The 12,833-nt window shown below is 51.6% G+C and overlaps 1 protein-coding gene across 15 annotated transcripts in view; it reads right to left on the bottom strand.

The window, feature by feature from the left end:
• Positions 1-12,833, bottom strand: part of SLC37A1 (solute carrier family 37 member 1) — an 82,017-nt gene that overhangs the window by 4,693 nt on the left and 64,491 nt on the right. For 10 of the 15 annotated variants that reach the window (XM_009202199.4, XM_021935468.2, XM_009202201.4 and 7 more), the window contains 6 exons: positions 12,335-12,397; positions 11,428-11,513; positions 10,378-10,426; positions 9,199-9,272; positions 7,797-7,875; positions 45-1,901 (listed from right to left, as the gene is read on the bottom strand). In XM_009202199.4, the coding sequence (XP_009200463.1) occupies positions 1,663-1,901; positions 7,797-7,875; positions 9,199-9,272; positions 10,378-10,426; positions 11,428-11,513; positions 12,335-12,397 (590 nt within the window). In that variant the 3' untranslated portion in view covers positions 45-1,662. The other 5 variants (XM_003895443.4, XM_003895442.5, XM_021935467.2 and 2 more) reach the window with 2 other exon arrangements.

The following is a 12,833-nucleotide window of genomic DNA, read 5'->3' as shown; positions in this document are numbered from 1 at the left end:
TTTTTGAAGCCTGCTCTGTCTTTTTGATAGTGTCTTATTCTTTCTTTCATGAGGTCAGTTCCTTTTCTTTACATCATTAGTAACATTGCATATATTTATTTTTAGTTTATATAACTCTTTTATCTGCAGTTTTGGGGGAGTCCAATTCCACCATTTTTTATGTCTGTTACTGTCATTCAAAGTGGACTGCTTATGTTTCATAATTTTGTATTGTGAGCTCATCTTTAGTAGGGTGAAGAAACCTAAGTAGGTTAGCTACAGAAATCCTGTGCTGCAGGGTTGAGATTTGTCCCTATTTGCTTCTGCATTATCACTACCTAAGGACCAACTTTGTTCATTTTAAACATATTTGTATGAGCTCAAAGATTAAAGCTGACTGTGGGGAGGTCTATGGCTAAAAATTTTCAAGGGATATTTTTTCCCTTAATCTGGCTAAGATGGGCAGATTCCCATTGTCTTCCTGTGCCAGTGTGCAGATATCATCTAATACACTCTTTCACTGCCAGCATGGCTCTTCGAGGGTCCTGGTTCTATGAGGAAGTCTCCAGTTCCAAATCCTCATCTTGTGCCAGCCTAACACCTTGTCTCTTACCCAGTGTGGGCACAACCACCCCAACCCCTTGACTCCTGAGCTTGTGTATTTATATTGCCTTTACAATTCTGGCTCCTGGGGAATTCCTTTACTTTCTTATGAGTTTGGCTATGCATCAAAACAATTTTCAATATATATTACTGAATATTTCTGAAGAAGATATTTCAGATTCTCTGAACAGTTGTAATGACAGGAATTTTACTGCTACTTAGTGGAAATACATCTGGAGGCTTCACTAGAACATTTAGGCATTAAGAAAACCCACAGATGATCCAAAGAACAGCCATTTAAACCTAGTAAATTCATAGGTTGAGAGTTGGTATTTGATTTTGTATGTGGTGGGGAAGTTGAGTTTTATAATTTCCTGGAATTAAGATATAAGACTTTCATTTAGTTGAGTGAGTTGATATTTCTAAAATTCTCAACTCATTTTTATTGGGATCAGCCTAAGGTTTTGTCTGGTGAAGCAAGAGGAGAGGCATGACTGTGGGTCTGGCAACTTTGTGGCCAGGTGACTTGTAAAGATAAGTGTATGTGCCCCTCACAAGTGCACATCTGTGTGACTGTGACATCATCACTGGTCTTCCCTACCCAGAGGAAAACCTCAAGCTTTCTCAACACAGGAGGGCACAGAAGCAGGAGCCCAGAGAAAAGGGGGCAGAAGCCAGAAGGCAACTTGGTGTGTCTGCATTGACAGCCTCTTTGCCCCTTTATTCTCTCCCATCCCTTCAGGTGAAAGAAGTTGGGGCTGCTCCCGCCATCTGACAAGCATGGCTGCAGGAGGGACACCAGGACACTGATGACCAGTGGGAGGCCGGGCTCTGTGTATCATCTGCTTTAATTCCCACAGCAGTCTTGTCACTGGGCGCCATTATCATGCCCATTTTAAAGCTGTGGAGCAGAGGTTACGAAACCTGCCCAAGGCACACACGTGACAATGACGGGCAGGATCCAGAGCCATGGAGCTCCATGCTCCTGGCCTCTGTGCCATCCTGCCCAAGACTGCAGACCAAAGACTGTCCTGCTTCTGTTTCTGATTTTTTCTAACCAGAGAGAGAAAGGGCTTTAGACTATGCATATTTAGAAAAGATGGGAAGACCCAAATCTGTCTGATAACTCAGGAATGCACGGGAGAAAGTTCCACCAGTGTTTGGCCACAACCACAGAGATCCGCATTCAAGGTGGATTGGACTAAAAATAGGCCGACTTACCAGTAAGGCACAGGCATCTGCAAACATCAGCATGTAAAACACATTGCTCCAGCCGGACGGGGAGAGGAGCCCAGCCAGCAGGGGGCCCAGGGCTGCTCCTGAAATCGGGCAAATGGACACACATGGTGCTGTTTAGAGAAAATCCCAGCACATGACCAGCAGTCACACAGAATGGGGCTCAACACCTCACTCACAATGAAAGGAACACATACGGAACTACACTACCTCATCCTGGCCTATCAGACTGGGAGCAGGTAAAAGGTCTAGTATAGGTTGAGCTTTCCAAATCTGAAAACCTGAAATCCCAAATGCTCCAGAATTCTTAACTTTTTGAGTGCTGACACTCAAAGGAAATGCTCACTGGGGCATTTCAGAATTGGGATTTGAGATGCTCAACCAGTATAATGCAAATATTCCACAATCTGAAAAAATAAAAAGACGTAACCACTTCTGGTCCCAAGCACTTCAGATAAGGATAGTCCACCGGTACGCCTTACTACTGAGAAGGCAAAGCTGGCACAGCCTCTTCCCAGAACCATCCTAAAAATGTGTGTTGGCCTTGTAATGTTTGTTCTTTTCATCCAACACTCCCATGATGTTCCTGAATACACTGTAAGGAAATCTGAATTCAATGCACAATCTTAGATATTCTTATGCTATAAAAATGTAACTGGGTAAAATTGGAATAAGATTTGTAGATACTAATACTCTTCAATGCTCACTTTCTAATTCTGACCATTGCACTGTGGTCTGTCATGGAATTCCTTGCTTTTAGGAAGTACATGCTGAATAGTTACGCGTAAAGGGGCAACATGTGTGCATTTTACTCAAGTGGTTCAGAAAAATGCATGTGTGTGCATATATATGTGTGTAAACATACATGAGGGGTGCATGATGAACCACATGTACTAAAATGTCTGAATTCTTTGTACTATTTCTGCAACTTTCTCAAAGTCTGAAATTATGTCAAAATGTTTTTTTAAATGATGAAAACAAAATAAAGTATCCCCCTAAATGCCCAGGGGCTGCCGTTTAAGAATGTGTTCTATAGCAGCTGGTGCATTTAACCAAGAGGGACTGAAATGAATCCTGATAACATGTAGGATGGCCTGTTTTGGTAGACGCATGGGAAAAAGCATGAAGAATTTCCACCAAGCTATGAACTGACATTCAATCTCTGAGAGAGAAAAGATAACTAGGGTATTTCATGCCCTAGACACTCGTTTTTTTCAAGTGTTCACAAAGTGCACTTACTATTTTATAATCCCAGGAGCAATTGTATTTTTTTTTTTTTAATTCTCAGAACTTCCAGGTAAACATGGTCGGCTACTCATGTGTTATCTCCACATCTCTCAAGCAACACGAACTGCGCCATCACTGACTTTTAAAAATGATAAATCCTCCCACCGAAGGGCACGTGGTTTTGGAAGACAGACGTAGAAGGGCTGACAGCTAACACAGCCTCCAGTGTTCCCTGCTGCACTGAGCACCCTCAGAGGGAGATGGCACAGGGACACCTGGAGCAGAGTCAGGCCCAGCGGAGCACACGAGACAGGGGAGGGGAGGGCAAGGAAGGGGGGTCAGCAAGAGAAAAAGGGAGCATGGGTTGAGTCTTTTATCACAAACTGTTAGCTACATTCCCTCTGCCACACCTCGGATCCCAGGTCTCTCTTCTCATCCTCGCTGATAGAGACTCCTGATGCCCCCATGCAGGAGAGCGCAGCTTAACCTGTGGGGGCACTAAGCCCAGCTCAGGACAGGGATGCCACCTAACAGGCAACAGGGGATCTGGGGAAAGACACCAGCTTCCACTAAGCAGCCACCCATGGTCCCACGCCACGGCAAGGATGTTGGCAGCTGGACCCAGGCTCTCCTGGGCACTGAAGGAGTCACCTCCTCCAGGTTCCACAGGGTCCCTCTGGAGGACCAGCAGCCAGCACACTGTTCCCACAGAAAGACTTCAAACCACTGTGCAGGACCCCTTCTTCCATGGGAAGTGATGAAGGGGCAACCAAGGTCTGCCCTGTGTCTCGGGAATACCCCAACGCGAAAGCAAGCAAGCTGGTAGGAGGGATCCTGGAGGAGAATATTCCCAGAGCTCACAGCACCCCCAGAGAGCCAACAGAAGACTAAGTTGAACCTCATGACACTCCCATTTTTTTTTTGTGGCTGAAAACCTGTCATCAATTTCACATGATTCAATCTAACAAGAAATAAAACAGGATACCCTGAAAGGGCAGAAAAACATCAGTGAACACTGAAAATATGGCAGGAAAAGTAAAATGTTCGATATAAAGGTGGAAAATACAGTCAAGAATCTCCTTGAGAAAGTAGAGAACAGGGAGATGGGCAGGAAGGGAAAGAGCGAAAGGAAAGTTGAAGGATTAATCCAGAAAAGCCTACATCTACATATGTTTTCCAGAACGAAAAAACAACTCAGAAAATGGTAGGAAAACTTATCAAACCAATAGAGGCCCAATTCCCCTAAAGCGAAGGGCAGGTGTTTCCAGACTGAAGGGGCCACCAGGTGCCCAGAACGGTGGATGAAGAAAGGCTCCAGGGGTAAGGAAGGGAACCTGGAGATTTCTAAGAGAAAAAAGAGAAGGTCAGAAAGCAAGGGCTGGGGTCAGAATAATGGGGGCTGGAAGACAGGGGTTCTGAAGAGAAGGTGTTTCCACGTCCGCATGCCTCAGGCGAGAGCAGAATCCAGACACCACTGTGCACTTGTAAGCTTGCAGAATGCACCTCCCCTAACTCAGGAAGCTAAGAGACAGTTTCCACCACAGGAGTGGTAAACAGGGGTCTAGACTGCTAGGGCTGTGTTGAGGGCAAGAGAGGAGGGGGACTCCCAGCACCGTGGTAAAGCTGCGCAGTGGGCGGCGTGAGGCTGATGGTGTGAAGAAAGGGGTGGGGCGGGGCAGGATGCCGACCACAGTGCAGGGAAGGAAGAACTTTGTCGGAAATGTAGAAAAGAGGAAGAGATGAGATGTGTTTACTCACCCGGGAAAAAACAAGATGTTTCTATTGAGGGTGCATAATTAAAGTTTCTTTCTTGGCTGGAAAGTGAAGGGCAGGAGTGTGGCCAGTATAACTGAGGGGGAGGAGGGTGGGCAATGTCGGGGTGGGAGGGAGCCAGGTCCCCTCTTCCGTAAGAGGAGCACAGTTGAGATGTTAAGATGATGAACCAAGAAACATGAACATACACAGGTAAGCAGAGAGAGGCAGCTGAAATTGCTGCTTCTAGACAAAGAGGGCTGGGGAGGGGGATGGAACGCCACTGTACAACATAATAAGTTTGTAGGACTGCCTGGCTTCTAAGGTACATTATGTTTTACTTTAATAAATAAAAATTAACTTGAAAAAATGCAGCGCTCTATTTAATTGCTCTGCATGAAATGCACAGAAACGGCAACCTTTGTGATTCTAAGGACTGCAGACGCCCCAGGCGCACACTGAGTCAACCAACCATATGGCACTTGGGAGAAGGCAGGGGTGACTTACAATTAGTCATGCTTTGCCTCCACCCGAGTCAGTGCCAAGGAGTGGACGGTGACACTAAGTAAGCATGCGGGCAGCTCCCTCGGGAAGGGCCGTGGCTGACATGGTGGCCTTCCCACTGGAGCCTGTACTTTGTCTCGCTGGGCAGCACTCAAGGAATAATGGAAGGAATAATGGAAGGAATAATGACTGAGGTGTGGTGGTGGGGGTGGGCAGGCCTGAGTGCCATTTCCATGGTGACCATTTACTGAGCAGGCAGCAGGCACTGATGGGCGGTAGCGCCTGGAGGAATTGGGTCCTGGTCCCGCCTCTGGTGTAACGTAGCAGCCATCAAGGTGGGCGCAGCAGCTCCGCGGACAGTCAGGACTTGGTGCAGGTTAACAGAAGGCCAGAGAGGGTCCGGTGTGCGTGCCACCTTCCTTGTGAGTGGGCCAAAGGCATTCAGAACTGCGCCTCCCTTCCACCCGCTCGGGGGCAGTGGCCTCTGTTCACAGAGGCAGAGTCCCTACCCATAGCCACAGACTTCTGCTTCCCTCTCATTTTGAGAAGAATATGAAGAAAAATGTGTTTTTTCACCTAGTTCATGATTTCCCTCTTTTTTTACACTGATGCTCTGCTTTAAAGCGGCAGTCGGGGTTTTGCCAGTGGAGTGCCAAGTCAGCTTTTAGAACAGGGTTTCACAGCAGAGTCAGACCGAATCGCAGGCCGCAGGCCACTGGGGCACAAGGCCAAGAGAAGGCCGCGCAGTCACAACGTCAATCAGAACCGAGCTCAGCCCTGCAGTCCCCCGACTTCCTACTGAGATGCCCAAGAGAGAAGATCAGAGGGGTGACCACCGCCACCACCCAATACACTCAAAGCCCCTCTGGATCCAGTGAAATGAAGGAACCAACATTAAGGGCAGAGACAAACCTGGTCTGGTCTCACTTTGGTGAACAGCAAAAGCCAAAGCGTGGCTTTCTGAGCAACGGCCACCCTGCCCACTGCTTCTCAGAACAAGGCAGTGGGTCACATGAAGCCAGCCCTGCCCCAGAAACAGCAGCAGCAGCAGCGTGGAGCTGGGGTTCCTGCCAGCCAGGGGTGGGTGGGGCGCCTGGGGCCTGTCCGGCCTGGCTCCTCACTGTGCACTCAGCGGCGTGGGCCCTGGCTGTGATTCTAACTGGGAGCAGCCCGTTCAGTTCACTGGGATACAGCAAAAACCCAAGCAAATCCCATCCTCCTGGAGCTTCCGTTCCAGTGGTGGGAGACAGAGGAGACGAAGCAGAGGAGCGCACCAAATCCCACTGCGGATGGGGAGAGTGCTCCAGAGAACAGACCAGGGAGAGGCGGCCTGGCGGCCAGGCCAGAAGGGTTCCCGTGTTCTCAGCAGGGTGGTCCCAGGAGGTCTCGCTGACAGGATGACATCTGAGCAAAGACTCAAGGCATGAGGGAGTGTGGCACGAGGTCACCTCTGGGGACCTTCCCAGACACAGGGCATGGCCAGAGCAAAGAGCCCGCACAGGGGCCAGCCTGGCCTCTGGAGGAGCAGCAGGGAGGCCATGCGGTGGGAGGGCTTTGCCTTCTGCCATCACTGAGACAGCAGTGGACACCCAGAAACGTGCTGTGGTTTCCAGCCTGCTGACGCCAAGGCCACGGGCAGCCAAGAGCAACATTGGCTCTCTGCACGAGCCCGCGGGAAGGCTCCAGCACCAGGTTCTGGCTGACCTGGGTTTACCGAGCCACCTTCGTCTAGCAAACACTGGGCTTTACTGCTTTGAGAACCCCACGCAGCAAGTGACTCACCAGGTTGGCACCCCAGGTCATTAGCTGTGAGAGCCACACCTGGCAGCCCCCCGTCACCTCCCACATGTAGGAAGGACCCTCCTGATCTTCACCTGGCAGGTGTGGCAGCTCCTGATCTTCACCCGCCAGCACAGCCACTGCGTGTGCTGCCCGCACAAGGGCTCAGGGAAGGCCATGGCCGTGCTGTCAGGCTGCACATGGGTGAGGAGACTGGTGCTCTGCCAGTTCCCACCTGCCTGCTCCCTAAGGGAATGGTTGCTTTTTCTGCCACCTTTTTAAATTCCAGAATATGCCACTGAATTCTCTTCAAGAGCTTCGATGATGCTGGTAACACTCAGAACCCTGTATGCTTTTGGACCAATTAGTTTTTCTGTAATTTAATAAGACTCTGCCTTTCTTGAGATGAGGGCAATAAATAATGAGTGGACCTGAGTTAGCCCATGGGCTGTAGTCTGCCAACCACTGCCTCGGGTGAAAACCTGGACACACACAGCGAGTCACACGCGCATCTCCCTGAAGCCACCCAGGCATGCACGACCATCTCTGCACCGTGTCCCCTGCGCCGTGTCCCCTGCTATCTGCTCGTACTGTAAGAAGCCGGCCCACCCGATGTTAGCGGTGCAGTTGGAACCCTGGGTACCTGTTCACAAGCATGTGACAGTGTGATTTCCACTAAGACACCAAACCTCCCAGAGCCAAAACTGTCTGCGCACCTACAGAGCCGGTCCCGTCGATGATGGCGGTCACGGTGGACAGGGCGTGTGCGTTGCCTTTCAGACTTTTATGAGTCCCCTAGAAGAGAGGAAAAACAGATGTGGAGCTTGTCTCCGTAGCATGAGAAGTAAACCTAAGCCTCTGTATGACCATTTACTCGAACTGCTCTGCAGAACAACTCAGCGTGAGGTATTTCCCATTATTTAAACTCCACCCCAAGTTTGCCTTGGAGAGTTAAAACTTCAAGGGTTTTTAAGAGTCAAAAATCATCAGAAATGTTTCGTTCCAGTTACAAGAACCTTAGGATTCTCTTCAAATAAAAAAACATTTGTTCAGCACAGTCCTGCTCCTCCCTGAGGCCCCAGAGCAGCCAGCGTGAGGTGTGAAGATGTGTGACACGCGCCCCTGCCCTGAGCTGCACCGGCCTTCCTTCCCAGCACCCGCCTTCCTTCCCAGCCCCGTCCACATGTCTGCTGGATTCCTCAACAGCCAGGGCCTTCCTGGGACCCCTGTCAGACATCTCTGCAGGACCTGAAATTCAACCTGATTGATAGCAAACGCCAGGGGAAGAAGGGAGGAGGGGACAGCCGAGAAACCAAGGCCGGCACGGGTCCTCGGTGAGCAGTCGCCAGGAGCTCCGGTTTTGAAAATGTTGCATAGATAACGGGCAAAAAGCACAAATTGAGGACAATAGGAGGGGGAAAAGATCAGGGGAAACAATGCCTGAAAGCCTAAAACTATAAAAATGAACCAGCGTTCAAAAAAATAAATGCTTGTATATGCATGTAATACGTATATAAAATAAAGAACAGAACACACAATATGAAAATCATCCAGAACCTGTGTATTTTGAAGTCTAAAAAATAAGTGAAAGTCTCTCCTCTGCCTCTATCCCATGAAGGCCGACCACTGCTAATGGTCTGATGTGGATCCTTCCAGAACTTTCCATGCCCATGCAGACACAAGTCTGCATGCTCACACACACTCAGGCAGTTTCAGGACATGCCCAACACAAAGGTGACCAAGGTGGGGCGTGGTACCTGGATGAGGAGGGCCGAATCCCCCAGCACCTCTTCCCGGCCCGGCCCCTCTCTCTCTGCAGAGGTCTCCAGGACAGGACCCCTCCCCTGCCCCCTTGGAGTGAAAAGGTGCCTGAGTCATGAGGATGGCGCCCAAGAGCCTTTTGTTGTGCTGAGCGGTGAGTTTCGAGCCAACCTGCCCGTGATTCTAGAAGCGTGAGGAGGGGGGCAGGTGCAGGAAGGCTGGAGACCACAGATGTAGGTGAGCTGCCAAAAACGTGCTTCTGCAAATACGGTTTTACTAACGGTAATGGAGGCCACTTTTGTCATGAATGGCAAATGGGGTGCCCACAGGGCCAGCGTCTCTCCCAGCTCCACTCACCAGGTCGGCAGAGACGGCGGTGGTGATGAGCGCGTAGGGCCCACTGACCAGGGCTCCGCTGAGCAGCAGCATGGCTGTGGGAGGCAGAGGGGCAGAGAATGGAAGTGTGTCCTCTGGAGAGCCCCACATGCATGGGAGCAGCCCGAGGTGGGCGCCTCGGGAGCACAGGGAGGGGGTGCAGCAGAAACAGCTTCCTCTAAACTTGTCTAGTAAGGCGCTAAAGCATATCGTACCCTCCCTAGGACTCAGGCTCATTCACCCTTGAAGGGCAGCAGCTGCCGCCACGAGGGAGTGAGCACAGGCCAGACCCTGGGCCTGACCCCGGGCCTGGGCTGGCCCCTGCTTCATCTTCGGCAGAAAGGCCTGCCTCTCGTGACCCACAGCTGCTGTGGTGCTCGCTGAGGGCAGACTCTCACCCTCTCCCTGGACCACGTCGCTTCCTAAACTCTCCTCTAGGCTCACACTCAGGTCAGGAAGCTTCTGGCCTGAGGGGTCACAGGAAACTCCGCTTCCTCTCCTGGGGGCAAGGTGCCTTTTGGATAATGTTTAAGGGGACCACACACATCCCCACTGCTGGCTCGTTAGGACAGAAAGCATACTTTTAAGTGCTGGAGGCATAATTTGATAGCATGGCCTACAGGGTGTTCAAGATAGTCCTCCAAGGTTATGCAACCACTCCTGGAGGGCAGCTGGGAAAGCTGGGAGGAGGTGGCTGGGGGGGCCACTTGCCGTGGCTCCTGGCCTGACCCTGCTCAGGTCACACTGCCAGGTTCCTGGCTACCTGACGTGGCCCAAGGGCTAGACTGGGTTGCTCTCACCACCAGGGGTGCAGGTTGCAGGTCGCAGGCTGCTGCAGCCCCGCCGAGCCCTCAGGAGGGGCTGACCTCAAGGTCACCTCTGGCTTCTCCACTGAGCGCCCAGGGCCACTGCCCCAGACCAGGCTCGCACTCTCCTGGCTCACACTGAAACCCGCAGACTGGCAAGCCTTGCACTGGGGAGAGGAGACCCTGGCCTCTCCAGATGGCTTCACCCAAAGGAGGACACGGGACAATTTTAGCCACACCATGTGCTCCAGTTAAACCAACTCAATGCACCTGTTGATGTTAATATTTCATCTTGCCAGTTGTGTGAACTTTAAAAACGTATGTGAAAGAAAAGCAGGAAGGCCTCCATACTCACCAATGGTGGCCTCGAGCCCCATCTTGCTGATGGTGGAGAAGATGTACAGCTGTGGACATCAAGACACAAGGTCAAAGCTATGGCTGGCTGCAGGCAGCACGAGATGGCTGGAAACCTACTTCTCAAAAGCCCGGCGGGTGATTCTCAGGCAGCCATCCCAAGGGTGGAAACCCCTGAAAAAGAGTGACGCCACGCCCCCTCCCGTCTCAGGCATTGGGCCTTGTCCCCACCATGAGGGCTTTGGACCAAGCACTCTGGGCGACCTGGGGAAATCTGCAGGGTGCTCCCACTCTACATCCCCAGCCAAGGGCAGCCTTCCGGAGCTCCTGATTTGAGAGTCTGACTGCCAAGTCCTTAGGCTTCCCACCCCCGGTGGCAGCAAGGGGCCCACCCAGACATTTCTTCACTCAGCATTCTTTCAGGGTCTGTGTTGGGCCATGTCCAGGACCCCAAGATGGCTGAAAGTCAGCCCTTGTTCTGGGGTTACTGGAGAGGCAGACATGCAGAGCTACAGCGTCCACTGACAAGCCTGTTACCTCTAATGTTACGATGATAAAAACAGTAAGGATGTGCATTGTTTCTAACCCACGTCAAGATGGTGCTACTGACATCCCATTTTCCAGATCAGGGAACTGGGGCACAGAGGGGGATGTCACCGCCCAAGGTCAGGAGCTACGAAATGCTTGAAAAGTACTATGCACCATGTGTCACAACGAGAGGGGTCAACGATGCCTAAGAGGTGGTGGAGGTATCACGGATCCCAAAGGATGGGCAGGAGCTTGTCTGGGGCAAGGGGGCACCCCAAAGCGAGGAGCAGCTTGCGCACAGCCCATGCTGGACCAGCAGCAGCTGTGCATGTGGGGGAGGGAGCCTGGTGGAGGCCCGCAGGTGCAGAGGGAGGGGTCAGGGGACAGGAGGCACGAGAGGGAATGAAGTGGGCTTGTCAGGAAAGTGGAGCATGGGACAGATAGGAGAGGATGCTGGCTGGTGGGGAGGACAGTGGAGAACTGTCTGCAGGCTTTGGGGCCCAGGGAAGGCAGCAGGGCTGACCGTGGGGGCTGCGAGCAGCAGCATCAGGCCGCAGGTGGAGGCCCTCTTCTCCAGTCGGTCTGAGATCACACCTGCCAGGATCCCACCTGCAATGGAGAGGCGGGCTTCAGGCGCTGACGTCCCAGGGCATGAGCCCACGGGGAGGAAGCAGAACTGCAGGAGCCCGGAGAACGGCCTCCTCCTTTCTCAAGCCCCTCTCTCCATGCATCACGGGCAGGCAGCCTTCTCACAGGCCTGACCTCCCCACAGGCCTCCACTGGTTGTGGTCAGATGTGAGAGTCTAGGAGACATCTGTGAGTTCAGGTTTTAGACCAGTCTTGAAGCCCCTTTACCTATCAAGGTACTAAGGTGGGCAGTCTGTCACCTGCCCAGGAGGCATGCTGCTGCTTTTTTGTTTGTTTTAGTTTTGAGATGGGGTCTCACTCTGTCACCCAGGCTGGAGTGCAATGGCATGATCATGGCTCACTGCAGCCTCAACCTCCTAGGCTCAAGCCATTCTCCCATCCCAGCCTCCCAAGGCTGGAACCATACACTCGAGCCACCACGCCCAGTTATTATTATTTTTTGTAGAGAGGGGTCTTGTTATGTTGCCCAGGTTGGTCTTCATAACAAGAAGAGCTCAAGTGATCCTCCCAACTCGGCATCCCACAGTGCTGGGATAACAGGCATGAGCCCCTGAGCCCAGCTGGCATGCTGTTTCTGAGGGAAGCTGTTCAAGTGCAGAGTCAGGGCCCTGGGGAGGGAGGGGAGACCATAAGACAGGTGATGGCCTGACCCTCCTGGGCTGGGTCCACTCAGGGGATACGAGACCTTGGGGAACCCTGCTCCCTCTGAGCAGCGAATCAGCTCAGGGATCATGTGCCTTGTGAAATTATTGCTGCAGCAGAACAGGTCTTAATGAACTCACCAAAGATTCCGCCCACGTCAAACAGGGTGGAGAGCTCCCCAGCTTTCTTGGCATCAAGGTGATCTATTAAAATGACAAGGGAGTGTGAAACAATGAGGATCTCTTTCATGCATCACAGTGACACACCATGGCAGAACAGGATCCATGCACGAGACTCCGGTTCCATAAGCTTGATTGACACCAAGGAGCAATTAGCAGTTAACTCAGATTTAAAAAACAAGTAACATAGAAAGGATGAAAATACTCTTAACCAAAAACCGTGGCTTTCCTCTGCTCAGTCTAATTATCCCACCTTTGGTTCAGAGGCCCCCCAGGGGCCCCTCTGCCATGAAGCTAGATTAACACAGGACAGAAGTGGGGGTGTGGAAGGAGCCTGGATGCTTGAGCGTCCTGTCACATGTGCTGTCTGACCACATGACTTTAGAGCTGCAGATGAGGACACAGAGGCCTCCCAGCACCAGCTCAGGGTGCCCTCCACTAGATTTTGTACAAGTTCTGG

Source organism: Papio anubis, chromosome 4 (assembly GCF_008728515.1).
Source record: "Papio anubis isolate 15944 chromosome 4, Panubis1.0, whole genome shotgun sequence".
Lineage (NCBI taxonomy): Eukaryota > Metazoa > Chordata > Mammalia > Primates > Cercopithecidae > Papio > Papio anubis.
This window is presented reverse-complemented; position numbering and strand designations above follow the sequence as displayed.